The sequence below is a fragment of the Megalops cyprinoides genome, chromosome 19 (assembly GCF_013368585.1).
Source record: "Megalops cyprinoides isolate fMegCyp1 chromosome 19, fMegCyp1.pri, whole genome shotgun sequence".
Lineage (NCBI taxonomy): Eukaryota > Metazoa > Chordata > Actinopteri > Elopiformes > Megalopidae > Megalops > Megalops cyprinoides.
Genome location: NC_050601.1, coordinates 23,659,613 through 23,686,883, shown reverse-complemented (window position 1 = coordinate 23,686,883; position 27,271 = coordinate 23,659,613). Strand labels below are relative to the sequence as shown.

Below are 27,271 nucleotides of genomic sequence, written 5' to 3'. Positions count from 1 at the left end.
CGTGCATCATCCAGCTGGCTGCTACACGCTGGCGGTGATTGAGGAGACTGAGGTGCAGCCCAAGTCATTCATCTATAATTTTCCCAATGATAAACGCAAAAAGAACCGAAAAGGTGTTAATCGATCTTATTGTGTCTTCATCAGAGACAAATATGTCTTATTGTGCAGGGTACTTTCTGTTAGTCTCAGCCAAGGGAAAGGCAAGGGGGAAGTGGAGTACAGAAGCTACAAGAGGATAGAGATGGAAAATAATTAAAGGTAGATTTTACTGTATTTTTTACTCAGATAGTTATTAATGGAACAGTTTTGGATGTATTACTAGTACTGGAATAATTTACCAGTATTTGTCATGGAGTCTGATGTTCGAGACCAGGCTTGACACAGTGCTGAGTGTATTCTGGACTGTAGGTGTAAAAATGGTCCCAGTTGGGCTGAATGTCCTGCTCTTGTCATTAAGCCTCTTAATCTTCTCATTTTCACTCGTTTTATAACCCTCCTATCCCATTCTCGTCCTCTCCTGTGTAACTGTAACTGTTCCCATCACCATACAGTTTCATCTGTTCCACTTTAAATCAGATGGGTTTCAGGGACCGTGGAATACATGCTCATTCTGCCAGATACAGACCCAGACCCTGCTTTTGAAACACTGAGGGACAGCTTAGCACTGAGGCACTAACAAGTCTTTATCTTATTTCATTTATATGCTTAGCAGTTGGCCATATGAAGGCCCACTTGCACAGTTTACATTTTATGTATTGTAATTCGTGTATGTTTCACTGAATCAACCTCGATCCTGGATTTGAACCAGCAGCATTACAAGCATTGTGTACCTGCTGCTATACCGTACAGAAAAATCCTGCCAATTTCATGTGCTGGCAAAATTATGCCCTTAACCAAAGCGTGCATCTAACAGGAGCAAGTGAAGCCGATTAGAATAGTTATGGAGAGATGACTACTGAAACGCAGCCAGTTGAGATTCTGCAACCCAGATTTTTTTTGCAAATAAATATATATTAAACCCCCCACCCCCACATTTTCATATATTCAGCCCTCCGTGGAACATGGACATGGTGACGCCAACTTTGTGCACTCTAGCAGCACATATTCCACGCATTATCTTTTTTATAAACTGTCCTTTGCATGACATTGCAGTGCTTAATTATGTAGAACAAGAGGTTTGGAGATTGAGGCGAGCGCTGCATGGCTACGGGCTCGTGAACTGTGCGCCATGCACACAGTGTCTTGGCGGCTAATTATGGATGCCTTCTACGTGTTGTTTGAAGACTTCCTGCCCCATCTCATTAACGTCTCGCCTCTTTGTGGAAAAGTGTTTAATTAAAGATGAAGTTTTCCAAGTTTGCCCTGTACAAAATCAATTATTATATAGGCCTCTGCACAGCTCACTGGAGGGCCACGCTGGCACAGGAGACTGCAGAGAATATTTAAACACTTGCCGGGAATTTGCTTCTTGCAAAACCGACAGAGCGCCCCGGATCCAATCTACATATGCATTTAAAGTTGACTTACAAATACATGAAAATGTTACTTTTGGTCAATACAAACAAACTATTTTTCACTCATTCGAGTGATCGCAGAACTTGCTGAACTGTTTTCATGAAGAATAAGAAACGCGTAGTAATAATTGTGTGAGGATACTGTTAAGAAGGCAAAATGCCTTAACAATGAAAGAACTAGGGGAATGATGCTTTGCTGCCTTTTGGCCTCCGTACACGTCCTTCTGCATATATCCGCATATGAATGCATTTTAATTGAGCTGTGACTTTAAAGTGAATTTTAAACCGTCTACCCCCCAGAACAACTAGCTACTTTAATATGAAACACTGGCTTTCGGCTGTACTTCCCACGATGTATTTGATTTGCCAGAAATTGTTGAGAGTCACTACCTCAATGAAGAAATTTTGCCACTTATCGTAACAGACAAGTGAAACCTCAGTCTGAAATATATTGGTTCAGAGAATTAGGGACTTATATCAGCCTTACCCGTTTCTGAAAACAACTGTCAAACATTTACAGGCGACCGCATTAATCATCATTTTAACAATAGACTACCACTGGGAGAAAAGAGAGAACTGTCTTGTTAAAAGCTAATTTGCTTCTCAGGGGAGGTAATGGGGAGATATAGTCAGAGGATGTCTGGCTGCACTGTGTGTGCGTGTGTAACTATGAGTGCTGTCATGAGTCATGCAGTCTCTCTCTTCTGCCCGCTACAGCATGCAAAAGGTACATTTCAGGTTATCTGCATGGAGGAGAATGCTGTATTCTTGTCTTGTGTAGTGAACAGGAGTAAAGAGGCTTCAAATGAGAGAAATGGAGGTCAGACAGGCACCTGAAAATATGTGGCAGTGTGACCCCCCAGCTGAATTTGCACCGTCTAAAATCTTCCTTTCCTTTTGAGAAGTGACTTAGCCTGTGTTGAAAATGTAACAAGTATTTCATTGTACATTTACAGACATAAAATGGATTGTTGAAGCAAATCCCCTCATTTTTTTGAAAATCACGAGATTCCCCCCAAGACCACAGGCTTGAGCAAAATTGGAAGTGGAAAGCGTGCTACCTTTTCAATCAAGGACTTTAAATGTTCAGAGGCGAATCTTATCAAGCCATAAAGCTGGGTCAGGTTTGCTGACGCAAGAAATATATCTGGCAAAGCCCTTCTACAGCTCTCTCTGTGAGACTTTTTTTTAACAGCTCCAGTTTTTGAAAGTTTGATAAATAATTTGTCATCTGTAACAGATGAACGCAGATATAAGGTCTATTTCAAGATATTAAAGTGTGACAGATTGTGTCGCTGTTCCTGATATCCGTGATCCTAAACACAGAACCGGATTAGAAAGTGGCATGAAATTTGATCTCTCTCTGTGACTCACTGTGCTCGTTCGATGAGGCCGTTTATTTGTGTATGGAGTCTACTGCACATCCTCCCGCCGAAATTCTGCAGAGTTCTGTCCCTCTGTAGCAGCTGTCCACTTCCGGTGTTTTCCACCCCCGTGACTTGGGTTCAGCTGATGGCTGCTAACGGTGGCAGCAAAACAATGAATCCAAACGGCAAGCAAATCCAGGTCACGGGCAACTGCAACGCGATGGCACAGTGGACACGTTGTCAGTCTGGTGTGCAGGGCGGGAGTGGGGTGGGGCTCCCCATTCTGGCGAATGTGCGTCCTGGCGCATTCGGGCCCTCCTGTATTCCCGGGTCCCGTGTCCTGTGCCGCCGGTGAGGCCGCTGACGCCACCGTGGCAATCCTCCTACGAAGCCTGGACACGGGCCCGAATGTGGCTAAATAGAGCATGTGCCCTTCAATGGTCCGCTGCTGATTGAGCCCTTCGAAATCAGCAGGGCAGATGACTGCGAGCGTCAGTTGCCAAGGTCACTGATGTGCGGCCACAGCCTCCTAACGCTAACACCCGGCCAAAAATTTAAAGAAGCTACACACATACAGTATATGTATTCAAAATGAAGAAAGGTGTATTCACACTGGGGTAAAATGTTCCTCCGTGTACAGTAATGAGATGGCAATGACACAGACAGTTAACCTATCAGAGGACAGACAGCGGGACTGAAAGGAGAAGTGCTGGTGAAGGAAATAGGAAGCGCTTTGTGAATGGGAGAGGATTGTGTGAGGGAGATAGTGCCTTTTATTGATTCTCACCCTCTCCCGCAGTTTGATGTAATTGGACTCAGCGATATATATCCACTCACGATCAGAGCCCAGTTACTTTTCCATACTCTGAATGGGGAGAATCAATGCAGAGAATTCCCCGAGCTATTCGCCGATTGCAGCAAACTGAGAGGATCCCGCAGCATAAATTCATCGGCTGTTCATGTGACATCGAAAGTAAAGATCACCAAAACTGATGGCAGCAAAGCTGTCCCATATGAAAACTAATATTTTCCAAAATCTGATTTAATATGCCATTCTTTTTCATATGTATGCAAAAATATGAGACAGATAGTAAATACTACAAGTTTTACATTCCATTTTTTCATACATTGTGGATTGCATTTTAGTACAAATTTATGAGTGAATTATGTATTTTATATTGTGTTTTTAGTGTATTTTTGTGCTTATATATATATATATATATAGTTCATTGGTTTTGGTGTTGGTGTAATTGTAAGTGAGGGAGGCCAGGGAGCCATTGTGGGGTGTTGGGGGGTGGGGATTGCTGAAACTAGAGTGACAGGTTTGGTAAGTATGGATACAGCATCCTGCTCAAAAACAGATACGACAGGAACTTGGCCCCTGTGGGATTGTATCACTGTGGACTTTTTTTGGTTTTTTGGTTTGTTTGTTTTTAACAAGCCAACACCAGTCATCAATTTAAGTTCGATCCAGCCTCCCATCCTGCCTCCTAAACACACTGAATTCAGAGCCACGCTCACAACCCTGCCCCTACCCCTTCGACCGCAGTGAAAAAAGAAGCCCCACAGCATTGTGGGTGATTAATGCAGTTTTGGCCCGTTACTAAAAATGTCTGCGGCGTATATATTTCACCTTGACTAACGCTATGTCTGACTGAGGCCCCTCATTAGCTGCTGGGTGGCTCATTAATCTCTCTTGTCTTTCAGATACATGATGAATGTCACCTGGGAGGGCAGGGACTTGTCTTTCACGGAGGACGGGTACCAGGCCAACCCCAAGCTGGTGGTCATCGTCCTGAACAAGGACCGTGAGTGGGAGAAGGTGAGTGACCGGTGGCCGAAACACAGGTTGAGTTTATGGGGTTCGAAGGGCGCATGGGAAATAAAATGCCAAGTGTCTTGATATTGGATTTTATTTTCCTGCATTTCCTCTTCTGCAATTGTTCTCTTTGGCCTCTTGTTGTCGTCGGGCTGGAAAATCTCCTGATTGGCTCTCATCGGCAGAGACCTTTTGACCTCTCCTTGTAATGGGATCGCAGGAAAGCACCCGATCAACACAACCTAATCATAATGGTCCGCTTGACCTCTTGTTGTGGTCGGACCGCAGAAGCGTGGCCGTAATGGAAGGAACGCGCTGATTGCAATCAGACCTGTGTTTAATTAATGGAGGGAATCACATTTGATTACAGCTCCTTTCGATAAACCGTCATTCATGTAATTGTTGGAACCGAGGCCCCTTTTGTTTTAATTACACCCTGGGAGATTGTGAAACGGTGTACCTGCAATAATAATTACCAAGTCATTTTGGTCTGCGAGCTCATGAAACCGTTACATATGAGGCCTGGCCTTATTAAAGCCTCCTCTTCTGTGGTGTGAAAAAGAGAGGAAGGAAAGAACGAGAGGAAGAAGAAGCTGTGCCTAAAGATGGCGGCATGCAGGCATCGACAGCCATGATCCTCTCTTTGTGTGGCTTGGCATTCTCTTCAGACAGGGTGCGGTTCGATGAATGTAGAACTCAAAGAATAATTATAAGGCCAAAACAATGGAAAATTGATTGGTTGTGTGTGTGTATGTGCATGTGTGTGTGCATGGATCTGTGTGTGTGTGTGTGTGTGTGTGTGTGTGTGCGTGGGTCTGTGTGTGTGTGTGTATGTGTATGTGCATGTGTGTGTGCATGGGTCTGTGTGTGGGTGCGTGTGTGTGCGTATGTGTGAGTGTGTGCATGTGTGTGGTGGAGGTGGGGTCTGGTCTGCGAGTTGATCGATATTGGTGAGAAACTAATTGGCAGGATGAAGCCCATTCTGAAACGAGCAGCATGAACAGGGCGCTTGCAGGCTCCCGGGAAGAATGCGTGTGGAAGCAGAGAAGAGCAGTTCCGCCGTTGCCTGGGACCCGCGGGAATTTCAGCATTTCGGAAACACCATACTTTTAAGTGCAATTAATGTCCCATGTACTGACTGCTTACCAGGCAGAGGCACACAGAGTACTCACTGGAACTAAGGTACTTTAGCCATTTACAAAGGCTGCCATTTGTGTATTTGTTTAACTGACCTTAAATTAGGCTGATAGCTAAATTAGGTTGATCATTATCATCAATCAACCCCTTATTCATTAATCATTAAGAAATTCATATTTTATTTGCTACCTAAGCAGACAGGAAAACACATGAAAAAAGAAGGCAATTATGATTCCTACATAAGACATAATAAGTTGTCTAATAGGTTAGTAGGGATCCAGAACCCTTATGGAGAGGTAGTTTATTCACTGTTTATTAACTGTGTATGTTATGTTCATTAAGTACTATTAACCACAATGAACTCCTCATAACCACATACGAAGGGTTAATAAAAAGATGAATGATGGCTAATCACGTAAATGAAATAGCCTGAATCACCTGAATTTGACGGAGCGTCGCTTTCCAGGAATGAGCGTGATGTTGTGGTCTGAAGGAGAGTTCTCCTGCTCAGAAGCTCTAATGGGAATTATAAATGTAGCCTCGACTGACGTCTCCTTTTTTTAATGGTGCCCACTAAAGCGGGAGCGAATTTGACCTGCACATCATTATAATGTTGCAGTCTCAGATATTTCACATTTACACAAATTACAGAAAAATAAAGGGGACATTATTCAGCTCCAGAGCGGGAGCTTAGACCAGCAGAGGTTTTTTTTATTGTTGCTGCACAGCGATAACTGCACAGCCTTTTGTCTTTTAGTTTGGGTCATAAATTTAAGCAAGCGCTGCATTTCTGAGGGTCTAGCACCTCATTTAATGGTGCTTTTCACCAACCTTTTATCTGAATCTTGCATTACATTTACACTGAATGATAGAGATGGTGCTTTCTGGAAAACCGATGCAGCACTTCTTTCCTGGAGAATATCTTTCTATCACCTTCTCATGAGCATCGGTTAAGTGAAGGACCAAACCATAGGAAGCTGAAAGGCATCTCTGAGCTGCCATATTTTGGTTTGTATTAGAATGTGTGGGTCCAACTAGAACATTCAGGAGAAATTTGACTTCTGCACAGTCTATGTAAGGGGCAGGCCTTGTCACTGAAAGCTGAAATACATCCTCTAGTGCCGAAGGTGGCTACTCGATGCCCCTGCAGTGCGAGCTTCCCTTAACTAGACTCATGCCTTTAAGAAAATGCTTCTTATTTTGTTGTCATTTACACACCTTTGGTCAATATCTGTGACTGCAGTACCCATAATATTGTGTAGGTGATGATGGTGTAGATCCTGTGTTTATTTAGGTAAATTAGCAACAAAGTGGACATGTAGAATAACTCCCGAAATTTAACCTAAAAGGATGCAAACTCTACCGCCAGAGCAAGGGCAGCCAATCTGCCCTTTGATCAGAAGGTTTGGCAGTTCTGTGGCTGTTTAACACAATCGTTACCATGCCCAGCCACAGTTAGTTTTGATTCGTTTGCTGTCCTAAGCTCAGCTCCAACCCCAACCTCTCACCCCACTCTCTCCGACGTCAGACCCTGACCCTCGCTGCCCGTACGGGGTGCGAGGAGCGCCGGGGCGGTGGCGGAAAGGGATCCGCGGCGGCGCGCGGTGTCTCGCGGGCCTCCTCAGTCAGCTCCAATGCCGTCACGCTCCGGCCCCTGCCCGGTGGCCGGCGACAAATCTCGCCGCGCGTCTCTTCTTGACATCGGGGAGCTGACAGCCGCAAAGATCAAGCTGTTGGGATGCCAAATTGAATCCGCATGAAAGTAATTACGTTAATTAATTCCATGTCAACATGCCGCTCGCTGATGGTGATTAAACTAGAAACAAAAATAAATAAATAAAGCCAGCTAGGTGCCATTCTTGCAGTCTGCTGTGCAAGCTTTTTTCCTTGTCCCGCCCACTCCTTAGGTTGCAGCAGTTAATTGCCATTGGTGTCTACTCATACAATTATTTGGGCTGCTTTTGTCATTGTTCAAAGCTGATTATCGCTTTTGAAAATAGAGCTAATTCTGTTTTTTTTCAGAATCTTTCAGATACTCAGTAATAGAGTTTTTAAGTGGAAACAGAATTCAGACAATCCCCACACATTGCACAGAGTAAACAAAAAAGACGGTTTTAGGATCTCTTATGCTGTAATATGCTGCTCACTGCACAGAAGCTGCTGGCAGGATTGAAAAGATAAAAAAAACCTGAGATCAAAAGGACTTTTGTTTTGTGGACACCGAAGATGTGCACAGACATATGTCACCTGGAGAAGTGTCACACACGCCAGAGAGCTCACAGCGCGGATGACATCAAGCGTGGCAGGTGGCTGGGGCCGGTCGGGGCCTACAGCGGGGGTGTCAAACTCGATTCCCGTGAGGGCTGCCTGTATGCTGCGTTTTTTTTCCAAAACAATGCTCCTGTCTCCAGTGGTCTGGTTAGTGAGTAGTCCCTATAGATGTATACCAAAAATAGGAATATAGCTCATAAAATACCTAAAATACACTTGGTAATACAGTAATGTATTTACTGAGTATTAGGTACATGTGTGCAATTATATGAATACAGCTTTGAGACTTTGAAACTTGTAATGTAAAGCTGTGTGAATGATTGAGTGTGTTAAGCAAATAAAGAAAGGGGACAAAACAAACAAAAAAGGCAAAGACAAGGCCTTCGTACACAGGAAGTGAGTATGATGTTTCTTGTGTTGTCAGGGTCGTTGGTGTGCATTGGCAGAGGGGGCTGTGGGGTAGGGGAGGACTCTGAGGGTTGTCGCCGGGTAAAACTGCGAAATTCACAGCGGTTCCTGGCACAGTGGTCCTTGTGGAAACAACACCGTGCCCCCAGTTCCCGGGCCTCTCTGGACTAAACCGCACCGGGAGGAGAGGTTACATGACGGATGCCCTGTTCTGAGAAACCTAATAGGAGCGTAATGCGGTTTGGCACGGCGCTCTGTTGATATTAATCTGACAAAGCCAATTCATCAGCCGGAACCGCTGCCCGTGCGAGACAAAAAAAAGCCTGGAGGTGATTTACGGCAAATGATGTAGTGCTGCAATACACTGTCACATCGCCAGCGCCGGGGAGAGGGGAGAGGCCGGCACCGGGACAGCACGCCCCCACGCACCGGTCAGCATGACCAATGACGAACGCGTCGGTGAACCTACTGCGGGTTCATGAAGTCTGCCGCAGTGCCTGCACCCGCAGGAGGCGGGATACAGTAAAAGGCGATCGCCACAAAGGGGCAGGGAGATGGAAGGCAAGGGCAACTACAAAGCAGGAAGCTCTGCGTCTGTTAGACGTCTGTTTGGCAAGCCGTGCTCCAAAAAAAAAAGAAAAAATAGAAGTAAAAATAGAATAGAAAAAATAGAAATGATGAACTCCTCTGTGCTTTTTGCGCCTGCAAACATGAGTGCACTTTGGCATCTGCCATCATTGTTTTGCCAAAGCTGGTTGGCGGACTAATTGATTTCCTTTTTCTTGGTGAGAGACCTATTCGTGGAGTAATGACTGAGCTGAAAGTACGCCCATGGCTCCCCTGTGGATTTGCAGGGGGAGATGTTCCTCTGAGGAATATTCTGGGGAACGGCTGTCAAGTCCTCTGCTTTTTGCACCTCTGAACAACTTTTTACGTCAATGAAACAAGATGAAAGCTAATGTGGAAGTGCTTGTCACATCGAAGAGCAAAAAGCTCACCAGTGTCTGGAGCTGCACCGACGAGCCAAGTGTTGACGCTCTCATCAAGTTGCACTTTTAGGAGGGATGTGGCATTTCAACGGAAGGCGAGGTGTTCTGGGTAATGTAGTTACAGAAACCCATCTTATTAGTCATGCAGAGTAGTACACTGAACAGGTTGTACGCTGAACCAATGACTTAAGAGCTCAAGGTTCTTGACATGCAGCCAAATAACATAAATCAAGACGTCTTGCTGGATTTAGTATTGTAGTTTAATAGAGTTTAGTATTCCATAACAAGACAACAACAACAAAGGCCACATGTTAGGGCCTTTACGGGTTATATTTCAGCTGTCAGTTCGAATGCCAATACAAGCATATGGAGGGTCGAGGAACACTCAGAGAATGCAGCTTGAGTGTGGTCTACAGTAGATTCAACCCATCCAAACTATGACTTGGTCTTTAACTATAACACTTTTTGATGCCTGTTATTTTTTGTGTTACACAGGCAAAGTCTTGAGCTTGGTGCTTGCTGGGACAAATGAAGAATGTTGAGAAACTGATGGGAAAAACTAAAATACCCCCCCGGAGGACAGATTGATAAACACATGGGTGTCAAGCTGGGATGGGGGGGTCACCTTCCTAAAAAAGCGAGAGCACATGTGGATAGTGCTGTACCGGTTGACCAGCGAGTCTGACCCCAACCTGCTCTCAGTCACTTCTACCACCTCCCCTGGGGTCCCCCTCAGCTTGTCCTGTCTGAGAAAAGCCACCATTAACACATTTTTATTTCATATCACTTATTTCATTTCACTTAACCATAAGTAATGGCAGTAAAGTGGCTTTGAAAAAGTGGAATGGGATTATAGTTGAGTTGTTGCAGAATGCATTTAGTCAGTGGTGTGCTGCAGGTGCTCAAGTGCTGGACGGAAGGGTTCCAGGTCTGAATTAGAGGTGGAGCAGTGCTGATGTACTTCTGACTGAGGTAATTAACTGGAATTTCCCCAGTCAGTTTCTTCAGTATATATCTGGCAATATGAATGGATAAAGTGAAAACGTCAGCTGTATTAGAGCCCATTCACAATCACAAAGTGTATGGCATGCTTTAAGGGGTGGTTCCTCTCCATTCAGCGGGGAAGCTCGGCACATTTCACTTTGTATAACACCGGTGCATGAATAAGTCATTTCTCTCACTCATGAGAAATAAACCCCATATTTTGAGCTGAGATATCTGCAGTCTGACCACAAAAAAATGCTAGCTAGCTAACCAGTTCTGTTTAGTTACCTCAACACTGCTTAACGTGCTTAGTGTCCTGCCCACAGTTCCATTAATTCAACACGAGATGAACAGACAATCCTAAGGAGTATTCCCAAATGCGCCAGGTATGTTTGCATGGTCCTAAGTATGAACAGCAAACAGGCGAATGCACTCTCTCCAAAAACAATGGGCCAAACCGAGCCTGTTCTAAAGGAACAAGTGTGACAGGATCTTACCGCGGGTCACCCGGGACAGCGGCGCCTGCCAAGCAAACAAACAATAACACATAATTAGATCTGGGGTTAGATCTGTCAGCAGCACCTGGGTCTTCTGGAGGATTCTGTAATGCAGCCTCTACTCAGTTATTCCATTTCACAGTTCATTCTTCCATGCCTCAAGGATGAACAGAAAGCACAGCAGCAGTGTGGCAGAGCAGGAAGGAGCAAGAGGTTTTCAGTTTGATTCCCAGGTGGGGTCACTGGTGTTGTACCCTTGGGCGAGGTGCTAAACCTGCTATTGTCGCACTAAATATCCAGCTGCATGAACGGATCATGTGAACTCTGAGCCAGTGGCTCTTGATCAGGGGGCCTGCTAAGGAAATGAGAAGAAAGCTTAATTGGATATGACATGTGTGGATATGAAGGGGAGCCTGTGAACTTTGACTGCACCTGAACCTGCAGCGAATCAGATGGCTGTGATTTGCGTTCTTCTCTCTCTCTCTCTCTCTCTCAGAGTTTGCCTTTGGAATTTGGTTGTTGACAGAGCCGGTGCCAGGAGACTGTTGTACTGACTGAACCACTGAGAGGCAGACAGCAGAATAAATATTTCTCAGAAGCAAGACGCTGCGGAGCAGCGGAGTAGGCCTGTGAACAGCGGTCACACAAACACGCGTGCACATTCACACATTCACGCTCAAATATAGTGCAAACACTCGTTCACACGGGCAGGCACACAAACGCACACACACACAGATGATATTGCAGTAAAGACACAGAGAAAAGGACTGGGATACTGGATATGAGCAAGCACTATGAGTCATTTTTTGTTATACTGCGTGTGTGTGTGTGTGTGCGTGTGTGTGTGTGTGTGTGTGTGTGTGTGTGTGTATGTGTGCTCGCATGTGCGTGTGTGTGTATGTGTGCGCGCAAGTGTGTAAAATGGATCTGGCTCCAGCCTATTGTGTACTTTTGGGGCGTTTCACACTGACTTGACACCCACTTGAAGCCCTGTGACATTGCCTGCTGGGCTGATCCTGTCTCTGTTCTGTGGCACACTCAAAGGACTCGCGAATGCACACGACTCACTAAAAACAACACACCCCATTACTGCCTCTGTGGTGTGTAATGAAAAAACAGGGGCTGATGCTTTTCAGCTACTCAGCCTGTCTATCCACACTTCCCGCATCCACGCCAGGCCAATTATCTCGGAAAAGAAAAAAAGACAAAGAAGAGAAAGGCAATTTCCTTCCCTTTTCTTCTCCTTGTTCCCCTTCTCCTCTGTGCTCCGGTTCTGAGCGGCATCCATGTGGCACAACCTCCAACAGCAGGTGCTGGACAAAGCTCACGGGGTGCTCGATTCCTCACGTTGGGGATGGTGGTGTGTTGGTGTGTGTGTGTGTGTGCGTGTGTGTGTGTGTGTGTTGGGGGGCGGGGGTTATTTTACCTCCGATCGTGGCTCCAGAGGGTAACGTCACGACCTAAGCACAGAAAGCTCTGACATACAGACACCCTCTTGCCCCCCATCACCATGCGAAGATCCCACACACAGATACTCTTTCGCTCCTGTCAGCACGTTAGGCCGATCGCACTCTACCAATGAGATGAGAGGGAAGCACTAAGCAATGTGCTCCTAGGGCACTTAGTGCTGTTCTCTAAAAAAATAAAGTCAGTCATTTACCTTCCATTTTCCTTTGCACACACACGTTCGTGAATGAGACTTTATTAGCCTTTAAGTTTCCCATGGAAAAGAAGGCAGAAAGTGTGTGCAGACTAAGCCCCTCGCAAGGTTTATTTATGAAGGCTCGGACTGTCCAAATGAGCGCGTTTCCTGGGCTTTTATTTCTCCGAGAAACCACCGGAGGAGCCGTTTAAATGACTGCAATATTGCGGAGAAGTGGCGGCAGGCCTCCTTCCTCTCTCTTTAAAGCGAATTCCCATCTCTGGGGATGCAGCAGTGATATTGCCTGCTCTAACATCAATACAGATTGCTCACTTTTTTCCAAAGCCATTGAAGCAAAGAAAAACAAAGTACCTTTTTTGCGAAACAAAAAAAAAGTAAAACACACACACACACACACACACACACACAAAAACCCACATCGATTCCTTAACTTCATAAGTTTTAATCGGCAGGATGATTGCCTTTGCTGTTCAGCGGTTTGCTGAAGAAACATACCAAGCACTATGACCGAGTGCACAAATTCAAAAACTAAAAGCCCCTCCAAGGCATATATTGAGAGGAAAAAAAAAACACAGAAGAAGGAATAGGTTTTAATGCTGAGTGCTATATTTCCTTTGCTCTAGAGTACTGGCAGGACTTAATGGAACAATAACACTCACCTGCTGTTTGGTATTTGGAGGTGAGACAGCACCAGCTCTGCAATTGAGACTGTCTCCTAAGTTTAGGGTTCAGCAGAGCGATAAAGAAAGAATTAGAATCTTAATGGGGCGAAACTTTTAAAGCTTATATAATATCTACAAAAGCTATGGCTGCTGCATAGACCAGAGTTCCTACAGCACAGGGTTGGCAGTTGAGGTGCACTACAAATCAGCCAGGCTGAGGGCCTTCAAATAAACGGCTACACAACTAACCATTCAAGACGCAGCCATACTTTGTGAAAGCAGACCACTGCATTAGACTATGGCACAATTACGCTGTCATTGGTTAGCAAAATTAACCAATGAGAATTATTTTTGATAAAATAGTAGAACATGTATCATAAAAAAATGAAGAATTAACAATAGTGTGTTCTTCTACATGATGGCTATTTTATGTTTACAGGTTTACAGTGTGTTCCTTTCCTCCCCCCACGTGCCTCTGTATCACATATTTTCTGTCCAGCAGGAGGAATTTCTGCCTGCAAAAAATAGACCTGTCAGCTCTCAGGATTTAATTTGTATCTCTATTATTTTAAAGATGGGGAGCTCAAAAAATAAAGTTTTAATTACAAAGGGAGCGGCCCACACAGGATCGTCTTGGGACAGGCTAATTGGCCGTTCGGTGGCACTCCATTGTTCGTAATTGCCGGTGTCGTGTGGGCGCTTTGCCTGGGCAAATAAGACACGGTGCATATAGATGCGTTTGGAACACAGAAACACGATGCACGCGAAGGGCTCAGATCACCGCCACCTTGAGGGAAAGAGTCGATGATGCGCGTGTGTGAGAACAAAGTAACGGAAGGAGCAGAGGGGATTTAACGAGCCCCGAGCTGACGATGGCGCTGCTGTTCACGGCAAAACCGCCCTCGCCACAAACCGGACTCCGGCCAGGGGGAGAAAGTGGCCAAAAGGCTCTTTTTTTCCTGATAGAAATGTGTTTCTCTATGGTCAGTCCCCCGTGTGCTGTGCCCAGCAGTCCGAAGCTTGACGGAAGCTAGCTGAGAGTAATTTAGTGTGGGACCAAGGCCGCCCTCTATGAAACCTCTTCTGGGCATCAATAGCAGCGCGCTTGCCCCGCTGAGAGCGGGCTTTTGACATTACACATTAATCTGGGTGTCGCCGCCGACTTTGATACTTTTGGCCCGACAGTGTAATGGAACGTCAGGCCAGTCAGGCCGATCCCCGTATCTCGCTGACCCCGCTGTGGCCCCGCAGTAAATTGACCTGGCGGCTGAGCCGAGGACGGCGGCGGGAGGCGCTGAGCCGCTTGCAGCGGGGGCCTCAAGGAGCAGGGACAGGTGAAAACGCACCTTTAAACTCCTTTAAAGGTCCTGTCACAAGTCGTTGATCGTTTCGTCAGATTGACTGCCGCACTCTGCTAAATAAGGGGTTGTCCATCAGATGCTGACCCCCTTTTATTCACCTGTGGTGAGTGTGTTGGGGTGACCTGTGGGGTGACTAATAAAAATTGATTAGGGAAAAATATACCGGTGTTAAGACAAATCACTAATAAAATCAGGGAAAAATTATCCACTGATTTTTATGTAGTTGGTTTATGTTTATTTTGTATGTGTTCTTATGTTTTATATGTTTTATGCAATTGGTTTATTGTGAAGTACATAGTGCTACTGCATTGGATACAATGTACTAAAAAGGGATTCAGCAGCAGATGGGCTTGTTTGTGATGTGAATCAAATGGGACCAGGGCAGTCAGAAAGTGCAAAGGTAGGTTTTCAGCCACCTCCCCTTGCTCCCCCACCACAGGAGGCAGACTGTGGTTCCATCATCTCTGAAAGCAGCATTTCATAAAACTCTGCTGCCTTTTTCTATCGAGTCAGCTGAAAATATAATTCCCCATGCATTCTCGGCGGTGCATCTTTTATATTGTTCAGTCAGAGTTCATTAAAACGGTGCAGCGTCATTTTAACAGCTGGGAGCGGAATTTACGGCAGCGCGGGGTGCAGGGTGCAGGGTGCGTCACACACCCCCACCGCCTGGATCGCTCCGCCAATTACGCTTATCAGTGAGGCCCTCTGAAACGATTTCCCTGATACCTCTTCAGTCAACACGCCGCAATTTATGAAAAGGAGGCACTGAAATTGATGCCCCTCTGTTTAAATACGGCTGAAGGGGCTGAAAATGACATCATTAAAGGTGGGGTCAGTCTCCAGTGTGGATGAAAGTGGGTTCTTGTTCTAGCTGTTGGTTGAGGGTGAGGGTGGGGGAAGGGGTGGGGCTGCTGGGGGTTCATCTGAGCCAACAATACGGCGGCATTAATTAAAACGCGGGTCTTTAAGCCACGAGGTGGTGCTGTAAATCGTCGTCAAGGGCAGTAATGAAAGTGTCTGAGCCGCACGGCCCCGAGGCCTGACGTCTAAACCCCTGGTCAGATATAACGGAGCAGACGTGACACACTCTGGGAGAAGGCCGCTCCCTGTCAACGGTTAATGGAGGACACGCCAGCCCCCGCTGCAGTGCTATAAATAACCGCTTCGCGCTCTGACTCCGCACCCAAGTCGAACCGCGGGCCTTTAGGAAATTAAAGAACGGGTTTCCGGCTCTTCCTCCAGAAATGATCCCGGAAAGTACTTCCAGTGATTAAAAGAGCCTCCCTCTTTAATGCCCAATGAATGCAGGAATATAAAGGCTGTCTCCTCCAACTGCCTTAATTGGCTTTCTCCCTTTGTAATTGGTGATTGAAGGCTGGGAACCTCTTAAGGATGGACAGAAAGTTAAGGTGGTATATTATCTCCTAGACTGATATATGGAAATCATATTTCAATATATGTCAAATGCAATGCAATATATGTCAAAATGCAATGCAACTATAATTTTTTCCATTAATGTTCATGCTTTCCAAACCTAGCAAAATAATTCTGTCAAGATCAAAAAGCAACACTGGCTTTCCCAAGTGAGTTAAAGTGAAGGACGTGTGAATCCAGGGTAGAGTGTCATAACAGTTATTGTGCATGACCCATTCACGTTAGCGTGAAATGTGCTGACCTATATTTTACACAAATACTCTGACACCCTGCATAGTATCGGCTGTATCCTGCATTTCCCAAGAGACAACAGGAGAAATCGACCAGCCTTTGCGGTTATGGTGTACGCATCTCTACCCTCCCTAGAGACAAAAGGAATAAAATAAAATGCAAACAAATGAAAAGACGCGCACAGACCGTCTGGGTGTTGAACGTTTGAGGCAACATTTTGAGTGACCTTTCCCAGCATGTGCCCTTGCAGTAGAGCTCTGCAGAGCAGACGCCTGCCAAACCCCGGCGCTCCGGCAGTAGCCTTGGGCTTGCAATTCCATCGTTCCGTTCGCGCCGGGGCCCCCCGGCCCCTCGCTTCTCGGAGCCAAGTCATTAATAATTCTTCCCGGGGAATTAGACGCGTAGCGTTTTACCTTAATGGCTTTCTGCGAGTGGCGGTCAGGGATGGGCGTTGCGCCGGAGGGCGGGGATATTACTCCAATTCAATTCCCCTTAAATCTTCGAAGGATGAGCAACAGCTCACCTAAACGCCCGTGACAAAAGCGCGCCTCTTCGGCCTGGCCCCAGTATAGGCACGTGGGGCTCGTGTAATCACCTCTGAAGGTGGCGGCAGTGTCAGGTCCAAAGAGAGGGAGCCGGAGAGACTCCCACAATCGGAAAAATCTACCTCCGACCAAGCGGCAGTGACGCTCGCAGCACACACAATTAAAATGCTAATTCCCGCGCCCGCGGTAACGCACAAACGACTTACAAAGCTGTCCTGTATGTATAATTATGTCTGTTTTAGTGCACAGTTTGTATCTGTTGCTGGTTTTGTTTTTTCCCTCTCGCTGCTGTTCGTGCTGCGAGCAGGCAGTCCATCATGTACATGAATGCGGATATGATCGATCAAGAGAGTGCAGTTAAAAATGTCCTGTGTTATTACTTTCCTCTTTTGTGTTATTTTGTTTGTTTTATCTTCCTTTTTTTCTGTGGAGTCCAGAGGCGAGGGAAAGCTTTGTTGTTTCGGCCTTTTCAACCATAAGTGAACACTACTGATTAACAGCACAGGTGTTAAAGGATGTTATGTGCCATTATCGATTTCAGTAGTGTTTCATATTAAAAGAGGATTGGAAATGCTTTGGTTAGGCTGAGCAGAGCCACATTTTATTTAAACGAGGCTGCACTTTCCTATGCATACTGAAGTTGGTAGGAAGATTTTTCCTCTGTACATCCTGTACGCTTTCCTCTTTTCTTCAAACGAGTGTTCTCTAGCGGTGAAGGGTAGAGGGGTGGCCCAGAGTACCGGTGTTGTTTTCATGCATTTTTACATACACTTATTTCATATTCAGGTGTCTATGGTTTGGGCTTCACCTTCACAATAAAAGGCCTTCAGCAGGCCAGTCTAAGGCTTGCATACTAGAGTAACCCCCGGATTTGATCAAACCGTTTGTCCTCAATTTTTACATAAAAATAATTCAAGTGTTACTTTTCAAAAACACAATTTCTTTCATCCATATCTGTGATCCATGAAATCAAAGAACTGCGTTTGCGAAGAAAAAACATAGCACCTGCTTTCAACGCTGATTGGTGTTGAATCCTGCTGTATTCACAGCTCATGTAATTGTGTAATCCACATGCAACTGAGGTTAAGATACGAACAAAATCTCATGATTCAGTTGTTTCACACCATCTCAGTAATTGCCAGCATTTCCATCAACTGCTTACCTATCAGGATTTAAATGCAGAAGTGGCCTATCTCACTTTGATTTGAATTGAGGTAGTGAATTGTAAGGCAGTAAAGCAGCTGATCTCAAAGTAAAATAATTACTTTAAAGGTTTGCTCCTCTTTGGATGTTTGTCTGGAGCCACAGTGAAGTAATTTCCTTAATCTTCTCTTGCTCTCCTGCTGCCAGTCATGCATGGCTTTTTTAAAAGCCTGGGAAAGGCTGTCATTGTCATTGCTGATTTATTTTGCTGTGCTCAAAAGCCATACACGAGAGTACGAGCCTGCTCTTTTTAATTACGCGCCGCTTTGCTTCTAAGACAATAAATCTCATCAAAATGTCACACTTTTGACATGCTGGCCAAAGAACAACACTTCCAAAGTGTTTCCACAGATATGAGACACGTCACATTTAGCCTGGTTAAATGTTTATAGTTTTTCCATATTTGCCATATTTTGTTATTGATATGATGGTATGACTGAACACTGTCGTATTACATTGTCAGTGGCATTTTAGTGCTCAGCAGCCAATTTTATTGTATTTTTTTATATTTATGACGCCCTCTGTGTGGGATTTGCCAATGGGATACATCAGGCTTGTGGGTGTAGCGAATGCAATCCTCACTCTTATTGCACCATGTCTATTTTTCTCACTGCAAGTCGCCCAGCTAAGCAACCTGTTGGAGGATGGGTGCTGCTTCAGTGATGCCATCCAAGCAACTTGCAGAAAAAAAGACCAGAAGACTGGTCATAGGGTGCTTGAGATCAGCAAGATGTGCAACCCCTGTTGACCCTACTCCCTGTGGGATCAGAACGATCTTTTCTTCTGGCTCTGGTTGGCTGATGAGACAGCTGAGATGGAACCTGGGTCATAGAGCTCAGCCCAGCACCAGTGCACGTTCTTCAGCTCTCAGCTTAGTGGGAAATGTAGATCCATCTTTAAACCAGTCTGGCTTATTGCTAAGTACAGGGTTTAAATTGGAGCATGGGCATTTTCTGAACTGTTCTTTTGCAACATTTCATCAAGTATTACACATGTAATGAGGAAACTGAATGTCATTGAAAAGGCTGGGGGGGGGGGGGGGGGGGGGGGCGGTTATGACCATTTTTATTAAGCACTTTTGTCTGTTTGGGTCACTGTTTGTTCAATAATTCTTGAGATCTGTTGAAAGTTTACACCAAAATGGCATTTTTATGTAGTGTTTCTCTGCTACTTGCTACATAGATGAACATTTTCAAAATTGTGTGAGATTATCAGGTGAGTGCATGAAACATGCTTCAAATGCTCTCCAGGTATATGGTGTGTCAGTTTAGTGTCTAATGGATTTATCCAAAACCTGTCTGGGTGACATCGAAAATAGCAGTCTCAATCTCAGAACACACATACTCTTCAAGCACTGTATAGAAGTATCAGATGTATGAAAATAATAGGAGATTATTGCTCACTATTAGCTGTACGGATTTTAATTAGATGATGTACTATCTATACCCTTCAGCAGTACTCAATAATGAATCCTTCAACACACTCAAAGACGACAAAGACAGGAAAATTAAGACATGCAGTGAGGCAAAATCACATCTGAGGTGCTCTGAGTCTCCCAGCTCCCCTAGCTGGCGATGCTGCTAATTGTAACACAGGCACAGGTAAAGCTGCATTATTTTCTGTCGGCTCAGCAACACAATTACAGTCAAATTAAGCACCTTAATGTGGAGTCTCTGCACCATTGATTTGTGGAGCTCCATTTTAATTATATTTATCTAATGTGGTCATTGTGATGCGCCGCGCGTAGCCGCTTGTGGCGGGGTGTGGAGAAAGGCGCCGTGAACACAATGCCGATAGCCTCTCCCGCGTCGATGGAGGTTTCACGGTCACGTTCTGTTCCCTTTTCGAGGGGCTGCCGGCGCTGTCGTTCCTTGATTTGATTTGAAGTGATCCGAGCCGTCCCACTTGGAGTGGCCTTGCGGGAGAATGGGAGGCCCGCTCCTGCCCTCTTTGGCCTCTTCCGTTCAGATGGATTTCATAAAACCTGTCTGCTTCTGAGAGCAGGCACTTCTCGGCCCGCGGTGGCGCTTTGTCGTGAAGCTTAGTGGAAGCCTTTTCGACCACCTGGTGCAATATGAAGGCATCTGTATGGGCAGGCTGGGAATTTCACACAAACACCAGACCGCTGTGTGAGTGGTAATGAACAGGTTTGCGGGTTCGGTTTCCAGGTGGGGCGCTGCCGCTGTACCCTTAGGCAAGGCTCTATGAAAGGTAAGTTATTCAAGTCACCCTGGACAGGAGTGTGTACTAAGCAAATGTAATGTAATTGCAGAACACCTTTTAGAGTGTGCATTCTCATCACAGAAGATATTTGCCCCATGTACGCTCTTTCTTCCCTGAAGTCAAGTATCCAGTTTAAAACTGTATTTCAGGGAGTGGGAGGTTAAGCATCATTTCCAAAGGTCATTTCTAAAGTCACTTCAGAGGTCGCTGAATGCCAGAGAGAGCTTCGATGTCGAAAGGTCTTGTGATGATCCAAGTGAGAACTGAGCAAAAAAAAATGTGAAGTTTTCGAGTGCACTTGGAAATGAATTTTTGAAGATAATGCTTACAAAATGTCCAGTCAGCTTAAATAAATCCCTCTAATTGAGAGTGAGGGAGAGAGAGAGAGAGGGAAAGAGTGCAAGAATTTTTTTCTGAAACCCTGTTCATTAAGAATTTATCGCGACATGTTCATTTTTTCCCCTTCCTCAGCTACTCTGAGGCACTGAGGCCTTCTCGGCCTTCTACGCGGTACCGCCTTGTGGGGGTGGTGATGTCACCCCCCCCTCCCAAACACTCTGAATTATTCAATGCTTTTTGTAGTATGGGCTGGTCATCAATAAGTGAGCACGCTGTAGCCCTCTGCGCTCTGAAGTCTGGGTAGAGCTGGGATTAGATGCTGTCTCTCCTTCCCCTAATGAATGCAGATTGGAGCTGGCAGGTGAGGGACCAGTACATGGTTGCCCGACGTTATGTACATGACTTTCCAGGACATTGCATTCTCAGGCATGTGTTTTGTACGGCAGCGTTTTCCCACTACAGCTCCTGGAGAGGCCCAGTGCATGCTGGGGTTTTTGTTCCAGTTGGGCTCTTACTTAATTGGGTCTGACTGAGCTCTTGATGGAACTCTAGTTTGTGTTTGACATCTCTCAAGAGTATTCTCATCATTGAACCCATGATAAAAGTAAAAGTATTTCTAAAAAGCATCTTTTTGTTAATATGCTAAGAACAAATTAGGATTTTACTTAATCATGTTTCGTTGTTCAGTTAATTGGAACGGGACCTATGACAATTAATTAACTGAAGTAATTAATTGTAAGTTCAATACAAATATGCTGAGCTAACACCTTTCATTTTTTTCACTTTTTTATTAGCACAACACACTCCTAACCACATATTTCTATCTTTAACTACTTAAAGTAGGCAACTCTCAAGTGATATACAGATAAATGCTGACCAGAACTCAATTAATAGCTCATCAAAGCTAATCAATTGAGATATCGTCTAGAACAAAGACCTATGGGTACTCACGCCCAGGGCTAGCAAACCATAGGGCTCATAACAAGGGGCTTGGGATAAAGAACTGGGATAAACTTTAAATTGCCCACAAGCTGGTATTATAAATGACAAACGATTTTGATATGACCTTAATAGTGCCATAAATATTTCATTTATCATTTACTTTTTTTAGTAATTAGCTTGGCCATCAGCATTTCTGAAAGGTACTCCATCTTGGCATTTTACCAACTTTTGTCTTTGTTACATGACATGTTTTTAATTAAAAGTTTTTGAAAAATATGCCAAAAAACTTAATAAAACATAAAATGAAATGAAAATATTGGAAATAATATTTTCTACCACCCAAATTTGATAGCCTACAGTTTCATGTATGCATTTTCCATCAAGCTGACGTTCAAAAGCCAATACATGTCTAAAAGAAAGACATGGCATTACTTTCTTGTACTCCACCTTGTGCCACCAAAAGCAGACATTAGTACCACTTTAATGCAGGAGTTCTTGTAATATATGCTTTCTGCCTACAGGTGCTCCTCTATTTCAATTCAGCTTTCAAAGTAGTGGGAGTAAGAGCAATTATTTATGATGTATATTAGAAACGTCACTGGGTCTGAGAGCGGGTCAGCACGACCATCATTGCTCAGGATTTGGTGGCTGTCACCTCCGCCGGGAGATAGAGGGGGCACTTACTCACTAGTGCGTTCGTGTGGAGTGGGATTATCTGTCATTCATTTTGGGACTCTGGTGGGATAGCTAGAGTTAGCCTAAATGGCTTGTGACATGGGTTAGCGCCACATGAGTTGCACCATTTCGAGAGTCAGGTGACATCACTGACCACTGCTTACTGGTGCACTGACCCAATGCATTGGAGGGAGTCCAGTCCATCGAAATGCTTGGCTGCAAAAATGATTTTTGCCTCTCTCTCTTCCCGTCTGAATACAATGCTCCGCATAAGGTTGTCTCAGATTTCTGATAGCATCTGGTTTATGGCAGCGGCTGATGATAAAAACAAAAAAGTGGACAGTCATATTTGATTCATAATATTCTCTGTGTATGTGCAATGCTACCTGTGTAGTAAATTTAGAAATTTATTTCTGGTTTGTGTTTCCTTAATAATAAGCACTGTAGTACTAGTACATTTCCAATAATATATTTAACAGTCATACTGTATGATGCTACCTATGTGTGTCCAAGCACTAGCTGTCTGATAAAAAACATTTTACTTGAGAGTAATTGAGATATTCAGATTTTTAATATACAAACACTAAGTTAATGTCTGGAACTGTGAAATCCTGAAGTGATGAGAAATGAAAGTGTTTTAGGGACATGCAGGGATGAGCTTTAGAGGTGCTGGTCTCCAGGACACAAGAAAAAATAAAAGGAGACTATGCAGTCCTAATGTTGGTGAGGAGTGGTGTTGGAGGAGAGGAATGATGGGGATTTTGTGACAGAGGCTACCTGGCTAGCTGTCAGGGGGCTTTGCTGTCATTGACATAATGGATGGTGCTTTTCTTTTTCCTCTCAGGGTCCCTGTGGACGGTCAGGCCTGTCGTATCAGAATGTGGGGACTGACCGAATGCTGTTCTGACCTGTTGCAGATGGGCAAGTGGGAGAACAGGAGCCTGACTCTGAAGTACCCTGTCTGGCCTCGCTTCAACTCGTTTGGTGACGGCGAGACGGACGACAACCACCTCAGCATTGTGACCCTGGAGGAGGCGCCCTTCGTCATCGTGGAGAACGTGGAGCGCCTTACGGGCACCTGCATGAGGAACTCAGTGCCCTGCCGCAAACACATCAAAGAGTGAGTCCCCTCCTCCCCCCCTTCTTTCTAGCCCCTCCCTTGCACCCATATTTCGCACTTACCCCTAATGCATTGCATTAACACCACCCAAGCCAGAGTTGAAAGTGTTCTACATTTTATTTTTCCTGACATAGATTAAGGAAATATTCATATGCATGGACTCTCTGAGACCTCTCTTGGGTGGGGGGTGTTAAGATGTGCACTGTGGCAGTGTTGCTCCTCCTTGACTACACGGGTGCTGAATTCAGCACTTTAAGTTCCTGCTCGGTCTCAAGACAGCCCACGGGCTTTTTGTGCGGCACATTATGAAAACACAAACCAGCAAACCTGTGGTCACAAAAAAAAGCTCTGGTAAACTGTAGTTGTGATTAATAGCTATAACTTATAATTCAAGGGTACTCTAATGGAAGCTGCAGGGGTTTTGCAGAATAAAATTGCAGCGTGCGCATTGTTTGAAAGAGGCAGAGGACGTGTGACCTCCTACACCGACTCGTGTGAGTAAGGCGGGATCCGCGGCTGACAGTGGCTGAGACCCCCCCCCCCCCCCCCCGGGTGATTTTGCTCCTGTCCCCATTCCCACTTGCGTCCTCTTGCGCACGGCCCAGCGCTTTCTGTTGCCCTGCGCCCGCGGCCTCGATTCCCACTCGGGCGTCCTCTCTCACGCGCGTGTTCGGAGACGCGACTGTGAGCAGAGCCGCCACGCGCGGCTGCCCTGTCAGAAAACGCTTCCCGTGGGAAAAACCTCCATCCCCTTCCTCTGCCTTTCTAATTGCCTCCTTTGGAAGTCTACTCTAACCCATGTATTTAAATAGCAAAAAACATGTATTTAACTTACTGCTTAATTGCTTAATCCCTGCACTTCTGCATTGAATCCAGAGTCTGGGCTGAGAAATACAAACGATTGGACAGGTCCTCAGCAGAGTATGAATCACAGATTTGCCCTGGGGGCAGCTGAAAACATGGAGCCTGGGAAGTGGGATGTATAGCAAAGCCAATAGACCGCGTCTCCCTAGAGTGGATGCAATCACTTACCATGGATTTCAGCAGGCCACCGTGGACATTATTAGCGCGACAAATAATGACTGTGGGTGTACTGTACTTCCTATGCCCTAACAGAAGTATGTGCTTCTGAATTGGATTTAACAGAAAAGGTGTGTTTGGCAAAGATATGCAAAATAAAACTCCCAGCTGCAAAGTTAAGTATGTATATGCATGTATATTCATCAGGGCAAATGGACTGATCACATGCTAAAAGTCCTTTTAGGTGACACACTTCAGAAAGTTTTAGCCAGACATATTGACCTGTTTATAATGGAGATTTACTTTCACGCTTCAGCTGTATTTGCATCTTTGCCTGCACAATTGGTAATACCAGAAAAAAGAAGCAAAGTAAAGATCTAGAAAGACACAGAGGGTGATTCTATCAGAAGATAAAATACAAGGAGGGTCATTAGTTGGTTTTTTACAAATCGGTCTGGTGGGGGCCATTTGCTCGATACGCGCTTAAAACATCCAACGAAGCCCCTTCCCTGGGGTTCACTTTCAAACACTCAAGGAATTTCCCCACAAAACCTCCGAGCTCATGATAAATGGCTCTTGGAAGATAAAGCAGTTGCTGATCATTTCATTTACTCAGAGAACAGCCCTGGGTACCCTTTAAGCAAGTGTCGAAGGGAAAGCCTGCTGAAGTGGAGGGAGGCCTGACACACACAGGTGAACCAGGTGAGTTTCGTGTGCCTTTGGCAGGCAGGCAGTGGAGAGCAAAGGCGGTGGCTTTTAAATGGCTGGGAGCGACACTGCAGCCCTCCGACACTTCCTACCATGACCGTGCCGTTACTATGGCAGTGAACGTGGCACAGTCAATATGTAGAGATTCGCTGCTGCGTGGTCCATATGTAGCAAAGTGTGCCACTGCGTGGTCATTACATACAGAAGTTTTGCGCAGGACGGTCATTTGAAGAGAAGCTTCCTGCTACATGGGAAGTTTTGTGCAGTACAGTCTGTAAAAGAAAAGCTTCCCAGGGCCCGGTCAGCATGTAGTGAAGTTTCCCGCGGCATGGACGTATGTAGAGTAGCTAGGAGCCTTCGGGGTCCCATGGGACCATTTTGCGAGGGGGAAAAACCTCAAAGGCGGATTGCTCATTTTGTGCACTCAAGCAGTCGCGCTGAGCAGCTTGCACCAATTAAGCCCCCCCCCCCCCCCCCGCCCCCCCCACGTCCCTATCTTTGCTGATAGTCAGTGGAGGCCCAGCTCTTCACCATGTTGAGGCCTGGCCAGTGTGCTCTGTGTCGTAGCGCCCCACGCGCTTTAAACGAGCCATCCTATTCTGTTCTCCTCCCATCCACTGCATGGCCCTCTGTTCCGGAGTTTTGACGGCCTCTCGCTAACCCAACGATGCGAGGAGTGGCCACGCCGGACCACCTTTTCCATGGAAGTAGGAGTGGTTCTCAGGGCCCCCTGCAAACTGAGCCCGGATGCTCAGACGCCCCCTCTGCCTAGCGATACGGGAGCAGACAGACTGACCCCCAGACAGTGGGAAATGCGTGCTTCCTAATCATGCTGTGAGCCGGAGCGCATGCTGCACAGCAGGCGCAAGGCCGCCCATGTCAGGTGCCGAGTGTCCGGAGCTGTTAATACTCCGAATTGCTTTTGCATGGCCAACGGTGAAGCAAGATAAAAACATACATTGAGCTGTGGAGAATGTGTCGAGCAGCCTGTCAGTTTCTAAAACGGCTGGATGAGGAAGTAGTGAGGTTTTTTTGCGGTGAAACTGAAAGGCCACATAAGATGAGTTGTATGTACAGAAGTACAGCACTTAAATCTCACCTTTTTTGCACTGGTTATTGTAGCGCTGTGTGACAGATTGGCACGTCTAGATGTGATTTTCTGAATGCGCTATTCTTCACATGTCCTTGCTATTTGCACTTAAGTACCTTTGCTTTTTCGAGTGACCCTGAATAAGAGCATCCGCTAAATGAATAAAATCTCTCAGTGAAGTTCCTCACACTGTTTTTCATGCATCTACAAGCTTGTGATGTGGTAAGACAAAAAAAGTATATTTGCTAAAATTCACTGTGCAGTTAGAATGAATCCGGGCCTAAATCAGACAACTCTCGTTTATTTCAGTATCCACCTTTTTATTGCAGTATCCACTCTCTCTGTTGTGGAGACTGTATGGTTTATGGGACTGCTATACACAGATGGAAGCAACAAAGGGAACAGATATGGCAAACAATGCATCTCCATGCGGTGTGTTTGACTCAGTATTCAGGGGAGGAAACCAGTCAGACACAAACTGCAGATATTGCGCTTATTGGCTCCTCCAGAAGCAAGATGGTCCCTGTGATATAGAACCTGCCACCAGTGGCTTTGGATAAAAGGATGCACGTCGTCGGGGGAATTCGCGAAGTGCGTCAGAAAGGCTGCAGAGGGGAGACATTGATTTCAAGCGGAATTTCGCTGAGGTAGTTAAATGCGCATCTCTTATTGTGGCGAGGTGTGTGGGGGAGGGGGGGCGGGTGGGAATCTTTCTCCTTTCTTATAGACTGCCACTGTTCGCCAGGCCGTTTCAGCTGTGAGCAGCGCAGGTTTTTTTCACCCCGAAGCCCACAGCCTTGATTGTTTTTCCCTGAAGCTATCAGATCCCGCCATCTTAAGAGGAGAATAATATTTTCTTTGAGATTTTCAGCTCTGCGGTTATACTGCAGATGATTATGCCACTGAGAGAGACAGATTCTTTACGTGCTACGCATGCGCTCGAAACTGCTCTGGCTACACACCTACACCCCTATTGCTTTTCAGCCTGACACCTTATCGCAGACGGCTACTTGCTATTCTGTACCTGTGCCCTTGTTCTTGCAGCTCTCCTGACATGCGCTATCTG

The 27,271-nt window shown here is 45.5% G+C and overlaps 1 protein-coding gene across 1 annotated transcript in view; it reads left to right on the top strand.

Moving 5' to 3' along the window:
• LOC118794218 (glutamate receptor ionotropic, NMDA 2A-like) overlaps nucleotides 1-27,271 on the top strand; it is a 119,542-nt gene that overhangs the window by 73,309 nt on the left and 18,962 nt on the right. The window contains exons 4-5 of the mRNA XM_036552425.1: nucleotides 4,589-4,703; nucleotides 23,185-23,387. Coding sequence (XP_036408318.1) covers nucleotides 4,589-4,703; nucleotides 23,185-23,387 — 318 coding nt within the window. The remainder of the gene's footprint in view (nucleotides 1-4,588; nucleotides 4,704-23,184; nucleotides 23,388-27,271) is intronic.